Source organism: Gobio gobio, assembly GCF_949357685.1.
Source record: "Gobio gobio genome assembly, chromosome: 9".
Taxonomy (NCBI): Eukaryota; Metazoa; Chordata; class Actinopteri; order Cypriniformes; family Gobionidae; genus Gobio; species Gobio gobio.
Window position 1 is genome coordinate 41,713,656 of NC_137115.1, and position 24,811 is coordinate 41,738,466.

The following is a 24,811-nucleotide window of genomic DNA, read 5'->3' on the forward strand; positions in this document are numbered from 1 at the left end:
CCATTTCAGCGCTTTCGTAATGTTATGGGACTTTCAGAATATGCATTGTTCACCTTACTCCAGATTAACAAATATCGTTTCAAACTCAAGTTAACTGTTAAAGTTTATATTTAAAAAACGAGGCGCATTTAGGTGAAAACTGTTTATTAAAATGAACATATTTACAGACAAAATGAAGTTTTTTGGATTAACAAGACCAAAGAATCTAAACAGTACCCTATCAATGTAGTTTATGTAGCACAAAAGTCAAAACTATACATTATTATCTAAGGACATAAGATGAACTGGACAGATTGTTTTAATGCTACAGAAATAGGGTTGGAGATTTGAATGGCATATGTACATTTAAATCATTTGCTTCCAGTTTTAAGCATACATTTGTCACATGGTTAAATTCAAGATTGAACAAAGCATAGAAATGGGTGGATGTAATCTGCAAGTTACTGAGCACAAACACCTTTTTGATGATGATATGAAACAATTGCTTTTTTGAATGGATAAAATGATTTAAAAGTTATTTAAAGAAAAGAAAAAAAAATCTTCCAACCCTAAGAGGATACAGACGAACATGAATAGCAGCAGGCTTTCTGTGGCAAGCTCACCATTTCCTCCAAAGTGCTCATTTTAATGGCAATCTAACTCAACCCCCAAGTTCTGTGGCCCAACAGGCATTTTTCACAGGCAGTAAGGTGCACAAATCTTCGATCTGGTACATTCACATATCAGGGCTCAATAGGGGCACACCTCCATCTCCAATTTGGTAAAGAGCAACACTGCACCTTTGAGAAAGCAAGTGCAGGGAGACCATTTTGACTCTTACCTATGGAACTGAAAGCAAGGATTCGGAAGACAGGTCTATAGTAAAAAAATTGTCCATCATAAGGCAATTCTGTCAAGAGATTTTGAAAAGGCAAACCTAAATGGTAAGGCAGATGCATTACGTACTCAGAGGCTATTGCCAAAACAATGCAGACGGGCCCAAGCTTCAGTAAAGGCTATAGTACTTGTGTCAAACAGTCTAAGCACTATAAGTCACGTGACAGTCAGTGTCATCCTTCTGGCTACAGACAAAACTGCCTGTGCGCAAAATCTTTCGTAAGCACCACTGTAGTTCCCACTCCGGATTGGCCATCTCCTTTGTCTAGAGTTTAGTTCAGTAAATGGTGAGGCTGACGGAGCGGTTCATCTTCTTCCCGATGAGTCGAGAAGCTCTGGAGCTTGATTGGACTGTGGAACGTGTAAGAACGCGGTCTGTGGTCAGAACCCTCTCCTCTGCTGCAGCCTTTGCCATCTGAGCTTTCTTTAGCTCCCTGAGAAACCAAAACCAGAATTAACTCAATCCAAAGAAGTACAGTTTCCACCAGTAGCATTTAGCATGTTTATAACAAGTAAAAAGACTTCTAAATGTAGCATGGAAGGTGCCTTTGTATATGAAAGAATACAATCACATACTTCTGCAGAAGTGCGTTCTTGAATTTCTCAGCGTTGAGCTCTACACGCAGCTGGTCAGCACTCATTCTGGAAGCAGTCAGAAGAATGGGATGTCTGACGAGGTCAGAGGTTGAGGGTCGCCGTGTTGGGTCAGGATGGATCATAAGCTGTCAGGAGGATATATACACATTTTAAAGCAAACATTCAAGATCCCATTCAAAACAGTTCTGGCAGAAATAGAAAGCACTAGAGATGTGTTTTTAGAATTACTTATATTTAGGACAAATTTATAGAAGACACCTTACCTTCAACAAGCTTAAAAATTCCTGAGAGAGCACTTGTGGGATATGGGGCAGAATGCCCTGTCGGATTTTGTGCCACTTTTCTCCATTGGTGGGAAGGGGCTCTGTCCCAGAGGCACTGACTACAGTCAGGGCAAGGGCAAATATGTCTGCCTTTTTCAGGTTACTGTAGTCCTGTGGGAAAGAACAGCTAAATTAGTACATGATATTTCACAGAAGATTGTGACATGCCAGGAATTTCTTAAGACCCAGAATGAAAAAAGTGATTACCTCCTGAAGAACTTCATTTGCCAGGTATCTGCTGTCACCTTCTTCAACTTGTGGATTGATAACTGTTGTAACATGCCCTAGATCACCTGATACAGAAGAGATTGTCAAAAACTTGTCCACTTCATTAAGCCATGCCTGTATTAAACCATCCTCTGGAAATGTCATTTCAGCATCTTACCTATTTTGTACACCACACTTGTGGTGGGCCCATCTTCTTCGTCTTCAAATTCCTCTACACTTGCAACAGGTTTGCGTGAAATGAATATGTTGCCTGAAAAGAAAAATCCCGAAATTAAAGCATAAAATCAAATTACACTTTAACATAACGCATCAACGAGATATTTAAAAGGCTGTAACAAGCAAATACATACTTGGCTTGATATCCATGTGAACAAGTGCTGTAGAGTGAATGTACTTAAGTCCACGAGAGACTTGCAGCAGCAGATCCTTCAGCTCAATCTCAGACAGGAAGTGTATGCTTCTGTTGTTCTCAGCAATGACATCAGACAGGGTTCCACCGTTGCAGTACTCATTCTGGATCAGCATGTGGTCATCCTCTGCCCAAGCAGAATAATACCTCACAACATGGGGGTGCTGTCCAAGAACTGCATGTGCATATACCTCACGAAGTGCATTTTGCCTATTGGGAGAGAATTCATAGGAATAATTAGTAAACAATATAGTTAGTATTACTGAAAACACTTTCATAAAAGGTACTATGGTCACTCACTCATCCACAGAGCCTGCCAGGGGTTTTTTGGAACGTTTGATGGCGTAGATGCACCCGTCCAGCCTCTTGACGCACTTAAAAACAGAACCAAACTCTCCAGAGCCAATCTTCTCCAGCTCATGGAATTCAGATGCATATCTGGACATCATGTTATTATTCTCCATCATTGTGATCCTCTGTGGGAAAATACGTTTTTATTAGACAGAAGAATATACAGCAGTACATAACCAACAAGACAGTCATGGATATAAGTAGGGATACACCCAAAAAACAAGCCATTTCCTGTTTCAGCCGAAGGTGTTACATTTAAAAGAAGGCTGAAACTGACCAGAAACTGTTCCTTTAACATCCAGTAGCAGGATCTTTGACAGAGAAAATGAAATGTCCAAGGACTAATTTAAAAATCAGTTTCAGTTCATTTCAGTTTCTGCCAAAATTGATTTCTGTGCTTCTTTGGATACAAAGCTAATTATTTAAGAGTATAACTCATATAAAAAGAGTATAACTCCTAATAAATAAATAAAAGTTACCTTTGAGGGTGGAATCAACTCCTCCTCTATCTCAGCATCACTTGCCTCCATGTCCTCCCCACATGAGCTACAGAATGAAAGGACATTATTAGAAGGGAAAGGCGGAAACACACATCAAACGCCAGGGGGCAGCAGAGAGGCCTGACTAAGCACATGGCGTGTAGATGGAGCGAACACGAGGAGCTGGTTCCTCGCCAACTTTTTGTTACAGAATTAGTAAACGGTTTTAACGAACGGTCCTGCAACCTGGGCCACACCTGCCCACGATTGGGATAGTATTTCATTCTGTTGAAACTACCTCAATGCAGTCAGTAACCTCCTGGAGGTTAACTGATAATAATAAAAAACCGAAGAAAAGTCAGAAAAGACATTTTAAAGTTAACTTTGGTCAACATACTCATTCCAGTGTGATCGTTTCCTGTTGTTTCTTTGTAGTGTGGACGACTGGACAAGAATGGAGTCCGGGGTGAAGGGGTTGATGTTTACTAGAGGTGTCTGGTTTCGTCTTCCGTCCAGACAGGCTTTGCTCGTTGAATCCACATTCTTAAACAGGGCGACTCTCCGGCTCGTCGACCCCATCGTCCTGGCCCTCGACAATAAGCTCTGCAGATGCATGATTAAAATTAATTTAGAAAGAATTTTTTTTTTCAAAAATCACATTTCTAAATCAAAGGCAACAGCACAGTAAAGTGTGCAAACCGACATAGTCGGAAAAAAGGGAAAACGGAACACTAAACATGTAAATTATGTAATGCTGTGTTGGTATCAATAGACTGATTCACTCAAGCTGTTACGCAACTTTGTACAGTAGTATTTGGGTCACTGGGTGAGCTCATCCACCTGGTAATTAAAGGCTGGACTGTGTTTTCAAATCATAACTACTTCATTTGACTTTTGAATATTAACAATGACAGAGGAAAACGTAAGGAGAAATAATTATACAAATGTAAACAATTCGTGATTAACAGTGAATACAAACCTTTGGGGTATGAGGGGTATCAAACAGACGGAGTTTTCTGAAGGTTTTATGGGGTGGTGTATCAGGACAGTCCGGGACAGGAGAGCTGGATCCTTCCATGTCATCATGAATGTAACTCCTCTCGGGTGAACTGTCGTAAGCCTGGGGACTTTTCCTTGGCGAGGGAGAGCTTTTCATGTAGAAAGTTTGTTTTGCGCGAGACGGCGAGCCAAATCCCTCCTCATCCCAGGACTCGTCGTCGTCTCTGGTTCGGCTAAGCGGGCTGCTGCTGCCCAGGTCCTCCGGCCTCTTCTCGTTGCCGCGCCGCACGGACACCGGCGAGTCCAGCTCCGTGAAGCCCGATTCGGCCCCGGTGCTGTTGTTCGCATCTTCGATGCTGTCCTCTTCACCATCACTTGCCGTGAACTGCAACTTTTGGCGAACGGGTTTAAGATTTGGAGACTTGCCGTGCCTCCGTGCGCCGAAACTCATCTTTCCAGGCAAATGTTCAGTTTATGTAAAAGGTCAAAACTTCAGAAACACAAACCAAGTTGTGTAAAAGTATAAAAACCAGCCCAGACGGCTGGAAAAATCAGGCAAAAATTATGTAACTTAATTTAGATAAACATATCTAATACTGCTCTTGCAATGCAACCGGAGCGCCGATGAACCGTCCCGAAAACGGCGATTTGATTCCAATCTTGTTCCAGGAGGAAAACTGCTACAGATTGTCCGAAAAAATCTCTCCTCTCGACGACCGATATCTCCGTGACAAGTCCAAACAAGTTCAGTTTATACGCATATAGAAGCCGATACCGTCGTTGAAATCGTATAAAACAAGCATCCACGGCGGCGTTTCGGGTGAAAAAATGGCTGCTCCACAAACTTCCAACTGATTTAGAAACAACTAGAAAAAAATAATTCCTATTAGTAATTACGCGCTATTTAAGACGACGAATTAAAAGGTAAACTTCTAAAAACGTGTCAAAACACCCAAAATACTCTCGTTTAAGACAATAATGTTTACAAAACTAGTTTGAATGGTGAGCTACTCCTCCCACTAACAAGCGTGTTCAGAGCCTTCCCGCGACCGTTGGTCATGTGACGTGATACACACCAATGAGCGCCGACTTCCAAAGTTTAAAAGATAGGAGGTTCTGGAAGTGCTACGTCAGTAAGCCCCTCCCCTGAAATGCTTACTGACTGTGACCTCAATTTGGCGCGAATGCTCTTCTTTCATCTGCGAAATGGTCTCGTTTGATCATGGAGTTGATGAATGTTTGAGTGAAAGCAGCTTTCATTATGGCACATTGTCTTCCGTTCTAGGTGACACACAGGAACATGTCACATTCATTACATATACATGGCATTATATTTGATTAGGTCATTTTGTTTGGGTTTTTATGGCAGTATAAATCAGCCACATGGTTTTGTTTTGATGGCAGAGCTTCTCCAGTGGAATTGACAGGCGATCAGTTAACAATAACAATCGCTTAAAAAGCCTGTTAAGCTAATGATGTTTTGCCAAGTCCCCAATTTTTACCATACAAATCTAATTAAATGATTGTTGTTGTTTTTTAAACTGAAAGACTCAAGTCTATAAATTAGCACATTTTACTGTTTGATGTCAAAGAATACAATACAATGAATTCATTATTTTTATATATATTTGTAGACCTTATCTTGACAGCTTGCAAAAAATAGCATAATCAAATATATACAGAAAACTCTACTTTTAAAAGTTATGTACATATCCACACAAAAATATCTTCTTGATATATTGCATTCATGATGTCCACATTAGAAAAGACTATGATGCTTGACAGGTTTTCAATACCCAGACTTGCATACACGCAGACACACATACACACACACACACACGCACGCACGCACAAGATGTTAAGTTCATTGTTATACAATGTGAGTTAATCGTCCATGCCGGGAGTTTCTCCTTGCTGTATTCTTGATGCTATTCTGATGGCTTCTTCTAGGGATGGCTGATCACTGAGCTGTGGGGGTAAAAATTTGAAATTCAATTTAATAAAACTAAACTGTTAGCAATTGCAGTACAACAACAAAAAAAAATCAAAATTGTCCATCTTGCAAAGCTAAATAGCACCACCCACCAAGCACAGATTCACCCTCCCCTCATCTAGATAATGACGCATTGTTCTTTGTTGGCAATAAGGGCTCATTAATCAGGAATGAATGGCAAACCAGTCAACAAGGTTGATTGGACTAGGTTGCCAGTTAGTTCTCCATTAGAGAAAAAAAGACAAGTGATACAATCACTAATCATAATTATAAGGTCATTATCTGCTACTAAATTCAGCTATGATTACACACTAAGAGCTGAAATCAGTGCTTAATTACATAGTATTATTTGGAAGGCTAGATTAAGCCAGGATTAGGCCTTAGTTCAACTAGGACATTTAAGTAGCTTTTATAAATGTGGCTTAGAAGAAAAAAAACATTACTGGTGAGCATCAGGAGACAAAATAATGACACTGCATATCTAAAATAAAAATGCCATTGTTTTGTCTTAAGATGCACACCAGTAATGTTTTATTTGCATTCAGTTAAAATAGTTCAAACATGCATAAGCCTTGTCTGTGAAACCAGGGGTAAAAGTATAAAACTGGTGATTGTATTTGTGCACTTTAATTTTAAGGTGATATTGCACCTATTTTTGCACTTATTTTCTCAGGTATCCACAAAATCTGTATTTTTAAATTCACATTTATGCACTCAAATCATCAAAAAAATGGTGTAAAGGTTTCTTTTTTTAAGAAAAACATGCACTGTATAGATTATATTTGATCTGGCTAGCTTACAATGATTTATATCAAGCTGTGCGGCATAGAATGAAAGCATTTGAAATGTAAAGCACTAAGACCTACGGAACAGTCCACAATACTAATGCAGTTGAGTCCTGCATCTTTACTACACATCCTAAAACACACACTCAATGGAAAAAAAGGTTACTACCAATTACCAACAAACTTCTTTTGGAAATAATTGCCTGTTCCCACCCTAAAAGGGGCTTAAAGGTTTACAGCATTAACTGCACTTTTTATTATTTATTCACAGGCAAAGTAAACACATGATTTAAGCTTTGTGACTGCTCCTAACTGTTAATGTAACTCTCTCTGTGAGTAAGACTCCATAACACATGTGCGTGTGTGTGCATATATATTCTTTACCTGCACAGCAATATGTGTGCCGTTAGAGGTAGCCAGCAGTGTGACTGGGTGTGGTCTTGTGGAAATAACATGGTGATCCTGCACAAGCTCCCCTTCTTCTGTGTGGTATGCAGACAGATCTGGCGTCACAATAGCCACCTAAAACGCAAACAAAGTAAAAAAAATTAGCTCAACTTATTTGTATATTTAGCAAGTCCCTAGGTAGGAAGCCGGATAGTAACAACACCTACCTGTCCTTCTGTACCGTCTGCAGACACCATAGTGACAGAATGTGTTCCCCCTGAGGAAAGCATTGCTTCATGTGCTGGGATGGTTATGGTGGTTCCCTCTTGTGTTACCATGGTAATTGTGCCTCCCATAGCCTGCATATCGGCTTGAGACAGAACCTGAGAGGGAAAAGACAATGAGTATTTACCTGGAAGATAACTGCATATCCACCACCCTGACATAGACTTTTCTACACCAACAAATGTTTTACTTTTCCACTGTCATTTTGCCAAACTCTGCTGAAGTATGAGGCAAAGTGGAATAAAATAGATCTTGATGAAATTGTGTGTGATCAACAGAGCATTGGTGGACATCTATATAACACTGTGTCTACAACAAAAGCAAATAGAACCTGTTTTAATCTGTGATTACTGCTGCTTACACTGGACGAGGCACGGTGCGATGCGACAACTAATTCCTGACAGTAAACTGATACCCCGTTCTATTTCTTACATACTCCAAGCGCCTACTCTATTTCTGGCATGAAGGACAAGTGGATTTGCAAAGGTGGCTTAGTCACGTCCACTGTGGACAGCTTCTAGCTTTTGTGGTGCGACGCAACAACGGTCACGTCCGGTGCAGACACAGTGCAAGTCATCACTGACCTGTTGTGTGCCATCCTGAGAAATGAGAGCCACGTGCTGTTGTCCCATGACCTCTGATCCCGACATATGCTCAGACCCAGAGTCATCTTCCACCACTGTCGGAGTGTACATTAACCCAGGGTCATCAATGGCCTCTGAAAAAGGTGCAATTTCAAAATTGAGATTTTTAGACTAGCATTTACATGCATCCTCATAATGGGATTATAATGAAATTTAGACAATATTGCGATTAAACTTATTAAATCAAACTGATGTGATTAAGTTCACAATTGTAGTAAAAGATGTGGTGAATGCAGATTTTTCCACTGTGACTTAAGTGCGCATGTGCTTGTGAAGTACATGGATGATAAGTTCATGTTGACAAAGTTGCCCGACATCAATATAATGCAGTGTATTGATGGTTGAAAACATCAAAATGAAGGCATTTTTAGGCCCGTCACCGAAAAAAATCCAATATATCTATAGAAATGTTTTGCATTTGATATAAGTACATTAAAACAGTGACCAGTAACACACCCACTGTATGTGAGTTTATAATTTGTGTTGTTCATTTGTGTATGTGAATAATGGCGGTAAAAATGACCACAGTTCTTAGCAAGTAATATTGAAAATTGCATGTAAACAGGAGTGAAGAAGTTTGCTCGTGTCGTATACACATCTTACCATGATTAAGTAAATAATAATCTTGATTAGTGTTGGTGCACATGTAAATGTAGTCAATAGCTATGTTCCATCCAAAGTTGCAAATATAATTTATGCGCAAAAATGCAATATCGCATAAAACATTTGCAAATAAAGCACCATTTCCATCCAGTGAGTTGAAGAGAACAATCGTCACTTCCTGATAAACTACCGCTAAAAAATCACTAAGAAACATAGGAGAAGCCACCATATATAATCATTTTTGTATATAATAAATGATTTGCGTCTCAGAGAAACTTGTGTGTCTCAACAAACTTGTTGTCATGCTTTCAAAGGCAGATGTGCTGTTTGGGAACGCAGTCGTGTAAGACAGTTCTAGGAGGGAAATATACTGAGCATCTTTGACAACAGACTTCTTAAAGACCAAAACAGCATTTCAGATGCTGTGCAAACAAGATTTTTCCGCTGGTTAGTACAGTTATGCTGTTACATCGTGAAAGTCACATGATTTTCTTCATGCGCATCAAGGAATTTATTCGGAAAATGCGTTTCCATCGTAGTTTATGCGCATGTTTTCGTATCGGGTAGAAAATGTATGCTACTCAAACGAGCGCATAAGTTTTTAATGCGCATTTTTAGAATTTATGCGCATCTTGGCGTTTCCATACAGCATTTTTTGATGCGATATCCCAAAATGCCCATAAAAATAGGTGGATGGAAACATAGCTATTGTTTATGACTGGAGATTTAAGTAAACAGACCTGCAGGGGGCTCGAAATAAGCTTCTTGTTCCTCTTCTATGGGCTCGGTGTCATTGTGCGCTGTGCGTTTATGCATGGCTAATGTAGAAATCTGCTTATACGTCTTTCCGCAGTGGTTACAGTTGTAGGGTTTGCAGGGCGTATGAACCACATGGTGCTTGTACAGGCTGGAGTACTCAGTGAAACGTTTATCACAGCCAGGAACAGTGCAGACGTAAGGCTTCTCACCTGAAGATGATGAGACACACTTTTGAGCTTTTTTGTAAAAATAAATCCACGCAAACTCAAAGCTTCTTCAGGATTCATTATAATGATACTTTATACGATGTTGGAAGAAGTAGGAGCAGACAAGACAAGTACCTGTGTGGATCCTCATGTGATTTTTGTAATTTGTGGCACTTGCAAAGGCTCTTCCACAGCTGGGTTCGGAGCAGTAGTAAGGCCTCTCACCTGTGTGAGTGCGGATGTGGACTTTACGAATGTTAGAAGTGGTGAAAGATCTCCCACAGCCTTCAAATGGACATTTAAATGGTTTTTCGCCTACAAAATGAAGTTACGCAATTTAAACAACAATTCATCACAAAATATTTTTATAAGCCAGATAAAACCCTTATTGTAGGCCAGGTAAATATGAAAACCACCTGTGTGCGTTCTTGTGTGTTTTTGTAAGTCTCCAGAGGTTTTAAAAGACTTGAGGCAGTTAAGTTCCTGACAGCGATACGGTTTCTCTCCTGTGTGTGTTCGGACGTGACTCTTGAGACCATACCCTGAAGACAGCGGGGGGAAAAAATAAAATGCTTGTCCAATAAAAAAATTGGAAACCAATACAAACATACTTTTGGAAAAAATCTTTACCTGTTGCAAACTTTTTGCCACAACCCATATGTTCACAAATGTATGGTTTATCCCCAGTATGCGATCTTTCATGTACCTAAAACATATTTAGAAAACCACATAGTCAAGAAATGAATAAAGTACTACAGAGACTAAGGGCACATCTGAACAGAAAACTTTCAGAAAATCTTCTCTCTTGCACGACTTCACCTTCAGATGGTGAGCAGTAGTGTAGAGTTTTCCACATCCCTCATGTTCACATCGGAAGGCCTTTTCCCCAACATGCTGGACTCTAGGTGACCGGCTGTCTTGACCCTGCAATACAATCTGAGTACACAACATGGGGCACAGCTTAATTAAGCATTGATTTAATAAGTTACTCATTTAATAAATGCAGAAAATTGTATCAATAGAGACGGCACCTGCATATGCACACTGCCATCGGAGTCACCTCGACCAAGTAACCCAGTACATTCTGTGGCCTCCATCTACAAAAAGGCACACATTTTAAAACAGATTTGTGGTTATTTTACATAAACATAAAACGCTTTAAATTTACAAACTATTTTAAAGTCACAAGGTACAAAAAAAGTATTTATACAAGTTTAAATTAGTTTAGCATTCCAATACATGTTTTTTCTGTTAGTGGTTAAACCATATAAACTGAATAAATAATAAGAATGCAGAATAAGTGACAGGGCAATGATCTTAACCTTAGTAGAGTATTGCTCCAGCACACTGATGGTCTCAGCGTCAATTGTGCCATCCGTGTGCAAGTCTGCAACAGTACCATCTGCCTGGATGGCCAAGATGGTGTTGGATTGAGGCATGTGCTGAATATATGCAGTGGTGCCATCTTCCAGCTGAACAGCCTGTAAACTGCCCTGATCATATGTTTCTAAAAAGATTAAACACGTGGAGATTTGCTTACTTGATTTCATCATAATGAATCTAGCTTTTAAGTTGATTTTTTTTTTTTTTAAAGGGTTAGTTCACCCAAAAATGAAAATAATGTCATTTATTACTCACCCTCATGCTGTTCCACACCCGTAAGACCTCCGTTCATCTTCGGGAACAAAAATTAAGATATTTTTGTTGAAATCCGAAGGCTCAGTGAGGCCTCCATAAAGACCATAAAGATCCATTAATGTACTAAAAACATATTTAAATCAGTCCATGTGAGTACAGTGGTTCAATATTAATATTATAAAGCAACGATAATATTTCGGTGCGCCAAAAAAAAACTAAATAACGACATATAGTGATAACCGATTTCAAAACACTGCTGCATGAAGCTTCGGAGCGTATCGAATCAGTGAGTCGAATCAGTGGTTCGGAATGCCAAAGTCACGTGATTTCAGCAGTTCAATCATGATTCGACTCGCTGATTTGATATGCTCCGGAGCTTCATGAAGCAGTGTTTTGAAATCGGTTATCACTATACAAGTTGTTATTTAGTTTTTTTGGCGCACCAAAAATATTATCGTGGCTTTATAATATTAATATTGAACCACTGTACTCACATGGACTGATTTAAATATGTTTTTAGTACATTAATGGATCTTGAGAGTGTAAATTGCTTTGCTCCCTAGGGAGGCCTCACTGAGCCTTCGGATTTCAACAAAAATATCTTAATTTGTGTTCCGAAGATGAACGGAGGTCTTACGGGTGTAGAACGGCATGAGGGTGAGTAATAAATGACATTATTTTCATTTTTGGGTGTAAGAATCTAGTGTCTGTAAAGGCCAATTTACACCGCACTGAGCAAAAGACACTTTGTCTGGTTTTCTTGGATCAGTGTGTTACCCCTGTCAGAGTCTGTTGGCGTCTGTCGGAGCTTGTTTTCATTGAATGAACATGCTGAATCGGAATTAGAATGTCTGAGAAGTGGCATGCTGTAATCTGTCGCCGTTGGTCTGAGTCTGCCGTTGCAGTGTGAATTGGCCTTAAGACACACAATACAGCCTAGTAGATCGTTTTTCAAAGACAGACCTTTGGGTGCATGAATGTAAGCAGTTGTTCCATCCTCCAGTTGCACAGCTTGCCCATCTTCTAGTCTCAATCCTTCTCCACCTAAAAAAAAAAAAACATTTTAAAGCATAAAAGCAAATGTATGATCTTTAAAATACAGAACAAGTCTATTAGACAGTCACTGATCAAAGAGCTGCATCCTTTAGAATGAAATCCATATGAAATACCTGTTTTAGACATTGGTAGGTGCTGGACATAAGCAGCAGATCCATCCTCCAGTTGAATCACTTGTCCTTCCATTATTTTGTTTTCTGTGAAGGAAACTATTATATGATGTAAGATTTGAATGGTGACGGAGCAAGACCATTTTTGAAGGCTTTTAACTACATGATAAATTGTTGTAAGCTGAATAAAATACTGGACATCTTCAAATAAGTAAAACAAATGTATATATTATTTTGAATAGAAATGGTCAATCAGAAGAACCGAATTATTAGCTAATGCATGCCAAAAAGTACTGACCATATATGACCATACTGACTGTTTAGTTACAGTACCTTTCGGGCTATGTTGGATGTATGCTGTGGAGCCATCCGCCAAAGTCACCGCCTGCAAGCTCACGGTGTCCATTCCCTCCATGTTGTCATCTGTGTGGTAACAGTTGGCTGTTATGATTCTACATTGCACCATGCACAAAATGTAATACTGTTGCAGAGATTTTATACATATCCATCTCACCTCCATCTGTTACTGCCTCCGTCAGACAAAGGGTGACCTGCTGCGGGTCCCCGTCCACAGTTTGAAACTCCATGCCCTGGGTGTCTCGATTCACCTGGGCTAAGAGCATGATCTGCCTGTACAAACCAACCAACAACCATCAATGATTTTGTGTTCAAATCCAGAGCCAATCAAAGGCCTGTGATGATTTATGGTCATGGTGGGTTTTGTACTCATTGTCATTTTACAAAATTTAGACAGTGCATGAACTACTTTTTCTGCCCCTAAATTTATTATACAAATATTTTAGCAATATTCAGTTTACAAACTGCAAACACACATTGAAAGAAATAGCCAGAATATTGCATTTTATTAATAGTTATTCATTATGAACACGGTTGTGTGCTTGTGTACTCTTTCTGTATGAGCTTATTTGTTTAATATTTCTACAAAATTACAATACTATAGTGTTCAGAACTGTACTTGTTTGTATATTTTATAGAAATAATTTTAATGTGCATTTCCTAAAACTAGTATCTAGTACTTTATTTAATCATTATATAAATGTATAAATACTAGTAACCAACCAAGTAGTGACAGTGGATTTGTGATTCAGATATCAACTATTCACTGAATAAGTTAAATTAAAACTCTTTCTAGTAATATTAAACATGTAACTTGTAGCGTTGCTACTTGAATAGAATCTAGTGTCTGTTCAATTAGTGCTGGGAAAATTGGAATAGAATTCCAAACATACGAATTAGAAGTGAGTGTGTGAACGACAGACCAAGGACTCAATGGCAAAAATGTGTAATTAGTCACCACAGAAGCAACAATGGAATAGAAGTTGACGCTATTAGAAAAATGTCAAAACAATTTTATATAAGTACTTGAAACGTAAATAATAGACGATAGTTATTCAATGGAATAAATGTTAAAACGTCTAGCCGTACAAATTAGAATATATTGCTTAGCATTCTGCAAAAAGAGGTGCAGAATGGTGCAGTAATAAAAACATATATATATATATATATGTTTAAAGCACGTGTAACGAACTCAAGTATGTGCTAACTCGGACATTTCATTACTAATGTCCAATTTAACCAAATATCTACGACATTTGATAAATGTTCGTACATAAAATATTTAGTAAATTACGAAAAACGGCAGAAATGCAAAGGCTAAAGTTGCTCAATAGTTTTTAGTTGTATTAGTTGACAGGACATGTCATGCTAACTCATTCTCACATGTTAGCAAATATGCTACAATAAAGCTCGCGTTTTAGTTTGGCCGTTTCCTAATGTTTACATACTATAATCGCCGTTGAGGTTCATATAACCATACCATACTAACTCAAAGCAATACTGTCCCTTATAAAGTCGTTTAAACATAAACGACAGCCGTTAGCCCATAATGAGTTCGTTGCTGCGGTAACTTAACAATCACAATCGGAACATTACAATGTTGCAACCGATTACAACCCTGCGTCCAACTGCCTTTAATAAATAAAACACCGCTTCCGATGCATTTTCACTATTTTATTTTGTTTTGCCTCCCACTTCGACCTCCATCGCACTTCCAACGCCACACTCTCCGGCTAAGCGGCGTCTGAGGAAATAAGGCACACTGGGTAAAACACATTTATATACTAACCTCCGAAAATTTTCCAACAATCCCTTCGTTCGACCACCATGCACCAGGGCAGGAAACGCTATGCAGAAAATTCAACCCCAGAAGCTGAATAACGGCAGAATTCCTCCAACTGATCCGTGGTGCGTATATGCGATTGGCTGAAGGAGGCTGTTGACGCGCTCCCATTGGCTGGACGCCAGTCTATGCAAACTCGTGCTGCAAGAAATTCATGTTCAGGGGCACCTTAGGGACGCCATTCGGGTCTGTTGGGTGTATTGTTCAAGCGTGAATAAGCAAATCTAGCACAACAGCGTCTGGGCATGACATATTCATTTGGCGGATAGATGCCGCGGGTTCTGTGTACATTTTTTTGAACGCTATAACTTGACAAGTGGTTTTATGTGTTTTATAACAGCACATTTGTACAGTGTGTCACAGAAGGCTTGGTAGCCATTTTGAATTGCATTATGTCATGGCCGGAGTGAGGATGCATGGGCAATGCAGTGCAGTAGAAAGGCTTCCCTTTTTTCAATGAGAACGCGGAGTACCCCGTTTGAAATTATGAAGTTTTGTATCAGAATGACGTACTTTCTCTTACCATGCTTAATTTTATGTCTTGTTAGTTTCGTTTTTTTATGCTAAAAATAATTTTCAATTTCTAATGCCTTTTCAAAGCATTCACAATAATGATATGGTCAGAAGTGCATTTTATAAATTTTGTTATTAGTTTAATATTTCACAGTATTACTGTTTTACTGTATTTTTTCATCCAAAAGTACAGCCTTTGTGAGCATAAGATACTTATTTCAAAATCATAAAACAATCTAAAAACCAAAGTTTTGACCATACAGTTAAGTTTTATACCATAACAAATGTGTATTCCATTACAATGTGTATCAAGTCACCTTTTGCTGGACACATGCAAATGTCCAAAGGGCTACTTTTTTTGCTACCTTTTTTATTTTATTTTATTTTTTTACCTTTGCAACATTTCTATTTTTCTGTCTGTCAAAGTTGGGTCCTTTTTCCAAAACATGTATTTTTCATCAACTTTTCTCACCTCAGTGTTCTCTTCACATTTCAGCTTCTGTGGAAGAGAGGATGACAGCACATAATCTATTTTTGGACTGAGAGTCTATCATTGGGATGGACGTCATAGCGCTGAAATCAGATTCAAGTGACCCTTTCTGGTGCAGGATCTCAAATGGCATTTCTTTCAAAGCAATCAAACACATTTTTAACAGTTTCAGCCCTTTTTTATATAACTGGTGCAGCTTCGTATTCGTACAGCTATGTCCTGAATTCAAATATGACCAACTGATCGTCTACTGTTTCCATTTACATTTTACTATGTATATTGTGTATATAGTACCTTTCATCAGTCCTATTTATGTAACACTTTAGCAAATCAGCAAATGTTTTATATAAATAAAATTTACTATGAAACAAAAGGCAAAAAAACATGTAGTCCTATTTAGTGTCTACAATGCGCTTCTTGGCCTCTCTCTCTCTCTTGTATTCATTAAATAGAGAACTCTTGTCACTGTCCAGCAATAGTCTGCTAGCATTGATGGGCTCCATTTGCCCTGATAGCGTTTCTCCATTGTTGCAATGTCCTGGTGAAATCGCACATCTTGCTCGTAGAATCTAGATGAGAGTGCAAGAAATATATCTTTAGTGACATGTTGCAACCAAGGCATTTGTGTGATTTAAGGAGGTTTTCCACCAACAACCTAGTTGTCTGCTTTGTTGTTTCTGATCAAATCTTTTGCCAATAACTGGAAGGCTTTCCATGCCATCTTTTCCTTGCCACACATTGAATGATCAAATGCATCATCTCAAAGATGTTCACAAATCTGAGGACCAGCAAAGATCTTCCTTTATCTTAGATTAACCTCTTAGCTCTTAACCTACTTGAAAGGTGCTTGAACGCAGCTTATTTTTTATGTATCGGCCTTGACAAAGTTTTTCATCAGACCCAGCTTGATGTGTAAGGGTGGTCACAAAATCTTCCTTCATTCAACAAGTGGGCTTTTTCTCCCAGGCTCCAATGACTGTCGGAGTGGCCAATCTTTCATGATGGGAATCTCTTGCACGAATATCCCTTTTGTAGAGAAAACAGCACTTGCGTATCCAGTCTGCAGACCAAGCAAAAGAGCAACAACCTTCAAATTGCCACAAAGCTGCCACTGATGTTGATCAGTGTATGCACCTCAAAAGTTGTTTCATGTTGTCATTTACTTTTCCTTTGGGACTGTATGACCAACTGGAATTAATGGCAAAACATTGCCATTACGCAGTAAAACAGCTTTAAGACTGTTAATACTATACTGACACAGTAGCATATCTTGAAAACTAGAGCCAATCAACAATTTTATGCTTAATTTTCATTCTCAGTGATCCACAATTAGTAACATTTGACTACATTAATTTCAGAAGCATTGGCTGTAGACAAGTGATATTAAAGCAACTTGCATGTTTTTTCCTATTATTTTATGTGACTTAGGTGATTAGAGGAACACCAGTCTCCAGAACGATCCCTTTAGAAACACTTACACCATGTTCAATTGCACAATGCACATCAGATGCCCTCTGTCACCACTAGATGGATGTAATGACATTCTAATAGTTTGAGGTTGGTCAGTGGCTCACTATGGCAACCTCAGTACACAGAAGAGACAGAGATCCTTCTTCATTCAGTGGATTATTACTGGAACAAAACTTGCTACAGTTTGCAAGTGTGTTCTTGGAGTCTGGAAAGGTACGAATAACTGAATTGTTTGTATGTGTATTTTCATTCTAAATCATTATACTTTTTTTGCTTATAACAAAAAGATGAAAAAGAGTTGTTTGCTAGTCAGATGGGAAGTCGACTAACAGCAAATTCAATTGTGTTGCAGATCATTCGATGTGAGTGACAATGTCTTCTCAGGTATCTCACAATCAAAGAGTCCTTCCCTTGTTCATGGGTAAAAGCAGAAATATCACCTTTATTCTGGACTTATCTGCGGGGATGAATGCCTTTTTGGGAGCAGTGAAGAATCTTACCATCCAAACCTTAATTACTAAAGCTTCACTCAGAGACTCACTCTTCAACATTATCAGCTTTTCCTACAAGGTAAATTTACAGTGAATCACTCTGAACTCATGAATGTCAGTAATGATTACTTGTATATATTCTAAAAAATTAAAAAAGTTGTGTATGATAGTCGTCCATGCGACGCTACTGTCTTTTAAATTGATGATGCTGTAAGTTTAGTTTGTAACAGTTTTAAATACAATTTAATCATTATTGTTTTAATCTTAAACGGTTCAGTTTATTAAAGTCAGCATGAAACGGAAGCGACTGACGTTTCGTCCCTTTTATGACGTATATCCAAGAGAAAAGGCTTCTCGAACAAGAAAAAATTAGATGGAAGGAAAAATAATAAGCAATGTCTTGTGTTCCCCAAGAAAAGTTGCATTCACTCGCAAAACGTTTTGCGTTCTCCCTACAAACTTTGCGTTCGCTCACAAAAAGTTTTGCGTTCTCCCGAGAAACTTTGCGTTCGCTCACAAAACGTTTTACATTCTCCCAAGAAACTTTGCGTTCGCTCAAAAATCCTTTGCGTACCACCAAGGAACTTAACGCACTTTGCGAGAATGCAAACATTTTTGTGAGGGAATGCAAAGTTTCTTGGGGGAACGCAAAACATTTGCGAGCAAACACAAAAGCATTCACAATTTTTCCTCCGACTCCATCATATTTTTTTTTCCTTCACCATGTCCCTTTAGGGGCTCCGTAATTTTGTCCATCAGAAATTGATTGAATGATTGGATTGATGTGGTTTGCTATTGGTCGACCTCATGTGCGTGACAGGTTGTCATGCCCTACCCTAGCACCAGTAAACACGTCATCAGAGAAGAGATGTCTGCAAGAGGGAGGGGAAGTTATTTTGATTAAAGTACTGCAATATTCCATTAAAAATAATATATATTTCATTAGGCAACACCATGGTCTTCTCACATGATGCCCTGCACTCCTGATGTAGTCTATGAAGCCTTGAGCTGGATCCACACATTACAGACGAGTCCTGGCAGAGACCTCCACACAGCACTGGCGTTAGCATTCTCTGACCCTGCCTGTCAGTCTGTACATTTAGTGACCAGCGGTCTCCCAGACAACCCTACACAATGCTTGGGTTCATTATCAACCCTGGTGACACGCCCTGTGCATACATTTTACATATATGACAAGACTCCCATGAACACCGACATATCAGACTTCTTGCAGTGCATCACCTCCACCACTAGAGGAAGCTGTTATGCCATGTCTCCTAGCTCAGCTGGCGTTGTGGATCAGGTAAGAAGTTTTACACTGAAGTTTGTATGGTGACTGTCTGACCACCACTTATACTGCCATCCTTTAGATATTTGTCACCATCTAATGTTTTATAATATATCAGCTCCGTTTGTTGCATTCAACCGATGACCTGATCCAAAATCCATCATACTCAGAGGATCCAAGGAATTCAGTGGAGTTCTATCAGGTCCCATACTACAACTGCACAAGCTGTGTCTGTTCTGCACCATTCTGGTATGCTTTCTAATTTAACTGGAAATGGGGAAAGAAATACAAACAATACATAATTATATTGTGGGAAATGTATATCTTTCCAGGTGTTCGCCTATGAATCCTTTTAGTACAGTAGCATGTGTATCTGGAAGGGTAATGCGAGGTGCTGAGCTTTTTTCCGGCTGCCGTGTGTTAGCCAGGAAAGAGATAGACGGGTTTTACTACCTGGGGACAATCATACATCAGGTACTGTGTTTGTTAAAAACAACCCAAGTTAGGTTGAAAATGGACTAACCCAGCAATTGGGTTGTTTAAACCCAGTGAATGGGTTAATTTTAATCCAGCGGTTGGGTTAAATGTTTGCTTAAAACAACCCAATCGCTGGGTTAAAACAACCCAATTGCTGGGTTAGTCCATTTTCAACCCAACTTGGGTTGTTTTTAACCCAGCATGTTTTAGAGTGTAGTTTTGGGGTCTGTACGGTTTTCGAATGTTTCTGAAAGAAGTCTTTTATGTTTTTGTTTTAAAATAAAAAAATACAGTATGATTTAATTTCATTCAAATTCTCTATTTTAAAAGGTACTGTAATGCATTCCTGAGATGGCAAAGCTGAATTTTCAGCATTATTACTACAGTCTTCAGTGTCACATGATCATTCATGTTGATTTGCTCAAGAAACATTATTACCAATGTTGAAAACTGTTGTGCTGGTTAATATTTTAGTGATAAACATTATACTTTATTTTCGGAATTTTGACGAATAGAAAGTTCAAAAGAACAGCTTTTATTTGAAATAGAAATCTTTTGTAACATTATGAAAGTCTTTACAGTCACTTTTGAAAATGTTGTCATTACGTTCCAAACCTGTATGAGTTTCTTTCTTCTGTTGAACACAAAAGAAGATTTTTTTTTAAATGTTGGTAACCAGAGAGTTGACAGTAGCCATTGACTTCCATAGTAGGAAAAAAAAATACTATGGAAGTCGATATGAGTGCCGTCAACTGTCTGGTTACCAACATCCTTAAAAACAGCTTATTTTGTGTTCAACAGAAGACAAAAACTCATATAGGTTTGAAACGACCCCAGTTTTGGGGTAGTGTATCTTTAAATATAGTCAGCTCTTTAATTCAAAATCGATTGAAAATTTACTTAAAATATAGATTTATAATCATAGTTTGTTAAACATTTCTTTCGGTCTCTAGGGCAGCGGAAATCTTTATATGGTGGAGTTTGATAAGTTTGGACCTAAAGGAAATACATTTAAGGAAACATTCAACACAGTTCAGCTAACCTGCCAGCCTGATATAGTTAATCTAGCCAGTGCACATGGGCACAGTATAGTATCAGGGGACACCGTTTTAGCACCATGTGAGCCAGATCTGAGAAGATATGGGCCTGGAAGAGTTGTCTCCGGCATGGAGCGAAGATATCCACTAAAAAGTAAGCTTTTTTTTAAGTTACCTGTATTTTAAACTTGTATAACTGAAAACCCAGAGGAATTTGCTCAGATCTGTTGTCTCATTAAAGGTGATGAAGGTCTTTTGGGACTTCAGGTTCTCTTCTGGAACGGGATGACAATTCATGTCCCCAAAGAGCTTGCAGTAAGGATTCCAGCCTCTCAGCATGAGCAAATCATCAAAGACCTTCAGCATTATTCATCCAGGCCATGTTGCTACAGGGTTTCCCACTGCAGCACCATGAATTGTTGCGAGTTGCCATGTCACCGTTGCAACCACCACAGTCCGTCCTCCATTCCGCTGCTCCACGGTCCAGTCAAGAGATGCTGGCCAGTGTTCATGTCAACTCCACTACTAAACAACCAGAGGAGAGAGCTAGAAAGGAAAGTTGATCTCCAACTGAAAGAACTACAGAGCTCTCAACAGACACAAGTGCCTTCATCTTCCTCCTCCTCATCATCTGACTCAGATGAGAATGAGGAGGATACTGCAACTGAAAAACACAGGCCTTTGGGGCCAGAACTGGTGAGCCGCTCAATAAACACAGAGATTTCCTGTCTGAGAAAGCCATACACTCATCCTGAGTCCAGACCAGCCTGGAGACACTGGAAAAGCGGTTCTGCAGAACCACAGCACAGGCAACCGGGTAATGATGAAATATTTACAATATAGCTGTCTGTCAAAATGGACAAATACAATGCGTTACAAATACTGATCATGATTTGACATAGTATATTTGCATACACTATCATTCAAAAGTTTGGTTTTTTTCAGAAAGGATGCATTAAATTGATCAACAGTTACAGTAAAGAGATTTATAATCTTACAGAATATTTTGGTTTCAAATAAATGCTGTTCTTTTGAACTTTCTATTCATCAAAGTCCTGAAAGAAATCAGCATATTAGAATGATTTCTACAGGATCATGTGACTGAAGTAATGATGCTGAAAATTCAGCTTTGCCATCACAGGAATAAATTACATTTCAAAAGATATTAAAATACAAAACGGTTATTTTAAATTGTAATAATATTTCATAATATTACTGTTTTTAAGCTGTATTTTTGATCAAATAAATGCAGCCTTGGTGAGCGTAAGAGATGTCTTTTGAAAACATTTTTAAAAATCTTACCGACCCCAAACGGTAGTATGCAGACAAAATGTAATTTAGAACCATTTGGTCTAAATACAAGTGCTAGAAAAAAAAATATTTCTATTGTCTTTCAAAACCGATTTAATTTGTACTGACCTAGTGTTCTTGGTATTTCAGGAAGAGCAGTCAGGTCTCCAAATGTAACCCATTCTTGGCCAAGAGACACTGGGAATTCTGGGAGCTCTACAGATAACTCTATGATGACCAATCACAGCTCTTTATTTAAACTGGTTCGTGAATCACCAAAACGAAGAGTCAATATGAGGGACATATTTGGATCAACCAAATCAAAGTCATCACCATCACCACTATCTGTAGCATTGCAGCATCTGTAGCATCACACCAAATAAACTAGTAGTTCCACAGCAAAAGTTTAAAGCGTTATGAGAATTCCCAGTTAGCTTTTGCTTATTTTTTACAGGGATGATATTTGGTGTACTAATTGAATACAAAATACTATTATGTAGAATCATGCAAAATTTTATTAAAATATAACATCTGTAAGAGGTATAACCAAAGAGGAATTAAATTGCTGTATAATCCCATTACGGCTTCTATGCCTCAAAATAAATTCATAATTTAAAAAAATGGATAAATAAATATTCCTGAGTATTAAAAAATAACACTTGTGAACACTCAAACAGAAATCAAGAAGAGTCAGTGCATTTAAAAGTTTAGTGCAAGTCCTCAATTAAGGCATTGAATTTCACCCATAGTTCAGAGGTTGAATGTAAGGCTCATGCTTTCTCCTGCGTTGATGTGGACAGTTTTCGTCTCTGGCCTTGTGTCCTGCATTGCTGCGGTGATGGTATATGTTCCTGGAGACACTTCGATAAGGAAATCCTCTGGTTCCGATGAACCCTTCAATAAAATATGTAGATGAACCAGTAGATGAAGTTGATTTGCAGAGCAAATGTAGTAACTATGGTCTGATTAAAATATGATCCTATCTGCACAAAGTCAACTTTTGTACTATGCCTTTACGGTTCAAGTTCATATACAATATGACCAAAAATCTTTTTTTTTGTTGGTACGGTCAATACTTACATTGACGGCTGCAGTAGCATTCTGTTTCTGTTCCCTCAACATCTGCTGTGAATGGTAGCGACAGATGTGTTCTCGCTCATTGGGCTGAGCCAGGTGCACAGTCTTATAAAACTTCTGTTAAAGAAACACAGGCCGTTTCTTCTAATTCTTATCTCAACACAGTTAAAGTAAATAAATTAATAATGCTTTTTTTCCCCCCACCTGGCACTGTCTCGTAGTTTCAGACATGTACTCCACTATAGTAGCAAAAGCATGGTCCAAGTTTGAATGGGAAATGTCTCTCTGTAACACAGGACAAAAATAATTAGTGATGTTATTTATTTAGTGACCTAACTAATAGGAATTGAGTATGTACTCACTTCTGAGTCCCTCCCATAGCGACTGAACATGGGTGATGGTCTTGGTCTTGCACTTGAGCTGCTAATAGACCGCCGTTTTGCCTTTTCCAACACCTCCTGACCGAGTTTAGACGAACGGCGCAGGGAAGACTCCAGCCAGGATTCACAGGCCATGTACACAAGCGTCCTGGACTGCACTGGAGTTAATATGACCAATATTACACCTATTGATTAGCGGAAGTTAGCCTATTTGATTTTTCTCCAAAATGTTAAGCGCATGGCAAATATATGAACATACACTTATACAATTTGTCATAATTTTAAACGCAAAACTTACGATCAAATGGCGCCCAAAATATCTGTTTGTTCGTTGAAATCTAAAAACTGATCGCCGCATTTAGTCCAACAACTCTCAAACTGTTGCCGCTGTATGTTGTCAATTGTCAGTGGGTGTGTCACTAAAGTGAAAGTTCAAATGCATTTCCTCCTCTCTCACGCTAGTGACGCTACTGGGAAATGGAGTCTTTTGTCCGTGCTTTAATGCGACATTACTTTAGTGGGGGACGGCTCCTTCAGTTTCTCAGAGACTGTTTGTATTGGAAAACCAAAATTATCTGTCAGCTACAGATAATTTCGAAAAGAGAGCCTATTTTCAGAGATATTTTGTGGAGAGCCACCACTGTAACATGCGTAGGCTACATTATGATAATATACATTATGATAACCTACAATTTATACTTGAATTGACAGTCAAATGTTGCAACTGACCCTATAAGAGGGGAAGGTTGCAACAGTCCACAGGGATAGTTGCAACATTCATTAAAATGTTAAAAAAAAAAATCTTCAGCATAATTTTGCAAGTTCTTTATTTTATTTGTGCACAGACAGGGTCTTCATAAAGACAACGATAACAGTCAAATAAAAAACATTTTCAATTAACAACCATGAACTACCAAAATATTTTTTTAAAAATCAAAATCATTTCACTGAAATAATTTTGTTGTCACAGCATATTGCAACTGTCCCTACACTGACACTCTAAAAAAAAAAGGTTCTATATGGCACCAAAAATGGTTCTTGGCTCGTAATCATAGGGGAACCTTTTTAAGTGCTATATAGCACCAATTTTGGTGCTTCAGTGGTTCTTCAGCGGTTCTTCAGAGGTTCTTAGACTAAGGTGCTATATAGCACCACTATTTAAAGAACATGTTAAGATATGGTGCTATATAGCACCAAAAGTGGTTCCTCTACGATTACGATGAAGAACCATTTTTGGTGCCATATCCTCCTGGGACCCAAGAATAGACTTTTGTCCACTGTAGTGGACATTATATTTTAGTGAATTTCTCTGACATCATACATGTCACATGTCACAGTCTGGATGTCCAGTAAAGAGCACATTCGGGGCT

The 24,811-nt window shown here is 38.6% G+C and overlaps 4 protein-coding genes across 8 annotated transcripts; 1 reads left to right on the plus strand and 3 right to left on the minus strand.

Annotated features, from left to right (window-relative positions):
* Window positions 1-129: 129 nt before the first annotated feature.
* On the minus strand, window positions 130-5,324 carry wee1 (WEE1 G2 checkpoint kinase). The gene is made up of 10 exons (XM_079824724.1): window positions 4,243-5,324; window positions 3,661-3,866; window positions 3,264-3,330; window positions 2,734-2,909; window positions 2,375-2,643; window positions 2,182-2,274; window positions 2,004-2,089; window positions 1,737-1,907; window positions 1,453-1,598; window positions 130-1,310 (listed from the first exon to the last, which is right to left on the minus strand). Exons 1-10 carry the CDS (start codon window positions 4,711-4,713, stop codon window positions 1,154-1,156), a joined length of 1,842 nt encoding a protein of 613 aa, XP_079680850.1. The 5' UTR covers window positions 4,714-5,324; the 3' UTR covers window positions 130-1,153.
* A 496-nt stretch (window positions 5,325-5,820) lies between these two features.
* On the minus strand, window positions 5,821-14,930 carry znf143b (zinc finger protein 143b). 3 transcript variants are annotated; one of them, XM_079824827.1, is made up of 16 exons: window positions 14,875-14,930; window positions 13,243-13,358; window positions 13,062-13,151; window positions 12,732-12,827; window positions 12,526-12,606; window positions 11,247-11,431; window positions 10,956-11,021; window positions 10,744-10,860; window positions 10,555-10,630; window positions 10,341-10,466; window positions 10,060-10,239; window positions 9,700-9,927; window positions 8,297-8,430; window positions 7,655-7,810; window positions 7,425-7,562; window positions 5,821-6,230 (listed from the first exon to the last, which is right to left on the minus strand). In XM_079824827.1, the coding sequence occupies exons 2-16, from the start codon at window positions 13,349-13,351 to the stop codon at window positions 6,147-6,149; spliced, it is 1,866 nt and encodes a 621-aa protein (XP_079680953.1). In that variant the 5' UTR covers window positions 13,352-13,358; window positions 14,875-14,930; the 3' UTR covers window positions 5,821-6,146. The 3 variants fall into 3 exon arrangements, with proteins under 3 accessions (XP_079680953.1, XP_079680955.1, XP_079680954.1); XM_079824829.1 differs by having other exon boundaries at window positions 12,732-12,815; window positions 14,875-14,918; XM_079824828.1 differs by lacking the exon at window positions 14,875-14,930 and adding an exon at window positions 14,534-14,610.
* Window positions 14,931-20,743: 5,813 nt separating this feature from the next.
* Window positions 20,744-23,260, plus strand: cUnh11orf16 (chromosome Un C11orf16 homolog). Its single transcript, XM_079825408.1, has 3 exons — window positions 20,744-20,848; window positions 20,936-21,511; window positions 22,135-23,260. Exons 1-3 carry the CDS (start codon window positions 20,824-20,826, stop codon window positions 22,350-22,352), a joined length of 819 nt encoding a protein of 272 aa, XP_079681534.1. The 5' UTR covers window positions 20,744-20,823; the 3' UTR covers window positions 22,353-23,260.
* Window positions 22,220-23,862, minus strand: akip1 (A kinase (PRKA) interacting protein 1). 3 transcript variants are annotated; one of them, XM_079825410.1, is made up of 5 exons: window positions 23,740-23,859; window positions 23,424-23,599; window positions 23,266-23,346; window positions 23,065-23,178; window positions 22,221-22,878 (listed from the first exon to the last, which is right to left on the minus strand). In XM_079825410.1, the coding sequence occupies exons 2-5, from the start codon at window positions 23,574-23,576 to the stop codon at window positions 22,735-22,737; spliced, it is 492 nt and encodes a 163-aa protein (XP_079681536.1). In that variant the 5' UTR covers window positions 23,577-23,599; window positions 23,740-23,859; the 3' UTR covers window positions 22,221-22,734. The 3 variants fall into 3 exon arrangements, with proteins under 3 accessions (XP_079681535.1, XP_079681536.1, XP_079681537.1); XM_079825411.1 differs by having other exon boundaries at window positions 22,483-22,878; window positions 23,424-23,626; window positions 23,740-23,862; XM_079825409.1 differs by having other exon boundaries at window positions 22,220-22,878; window positions 23,424-23,862.
* Between the last annotated feature and the right edge of the window lie 949 nt (window positions 23,863-24,811).

What these genes read in the sequence shown, in the direction of transcription:
- wee1 (XM_079824724.1), bottom strand. Translation starts at nt 4,713, where the DNA reads ATGAGTTTCGGCGCACGGAGGCACGGCAAGTCTCCAAATCTTAAACCC. An exon ending in CAAATGAAGTTCTTCAGGAG is followed by an intron (nt 1,908 to 2,003) that starts GTAATCACTTTT and finishes TCTTTCCCACAG; the next exon opens with GACTACAGTAACCTGAAAAA. An exon ending in AAGAACGCACTTCTGCAGAA is followed by an intron (nt 1,311 to 1,452) that starts GTATGTGATTGT and finishes TTGGTTTCTCAG; the next exon opens with GGAGCTAAAGAAAGCTCAGA.
- znf143b (XM_079824827.1), bottom strand. Translation starts at nt 13,351, where the DNA reads ATGCTCTTAGCCCAGGTGAATCGAGACACCCAGGGCATGGAGTTTCAA. An exon ending in ATGGCAGTGTGCATATGCAG is followed by an intron (nt 10,861 to 10,955) that starts GTGCCGTCTCTA and finishes TTGTGTACTCAG; the next exon opens with ATTGTATTGCAGGGTCAAGA. An exon ending in TTATTTCGAGCCCCCTGCAG is followed by an intron (nt 8,431 to 9,699) that starts GTCTGTTTACTT and finishes CACCTTTTTCAG; the next exon opens with AGGCCATTGATGACCCTGGG.
- cUnh11orf16 (XM_079825408.1), top strand. Translation starts at nt 20,824, where the DNA reads ATGGAGCGAAGATATCCACTAAAAA. An exon ending in GCGAAGATATCCACTAAAAA is followed by an intron (nt 20,849 to 20,935) that starts GTAAGCTTTTTT and finishes GTCTCATTAAAG; the next exon opens with GTGATGAAGGTCTTTTGGGA. An exon ending in ACCACAGCACAGGCAACCGG is followed by an intron (nt 21,512 to 22,134) that starts GTAATGATGAAA and finishes TTGGTATTTCAG; the next exon opens with GAAGAGCAGTCAGGTCTCCA.
- akip1 (XM_079825409.1), bottom strand. Translation starts at nt 23,576, where the DNA reads ATGGCCTGTGAATCCTGGCTGGAGTCTTCCCTGCGCCGTTCGTCTAAA. An exon ending in GCTATGGGAGGGACTCAGAA is followed by an intron (nt 23,347 to 23,423) that starts GTGAGTACATAC and finishes CCTGTGTTACAG; the next exon opens with AGAGACATTTCCCATTCAAA. An exon ending in AAACTACGAGACAGTGCCAG is followed by an intron (nt 23,179 to 23,265) that starts GTGGGGGGAAAA and finishes TTTCTTTAACAG; the next exon opens with AAGTTTTATAAGACTGTGCA.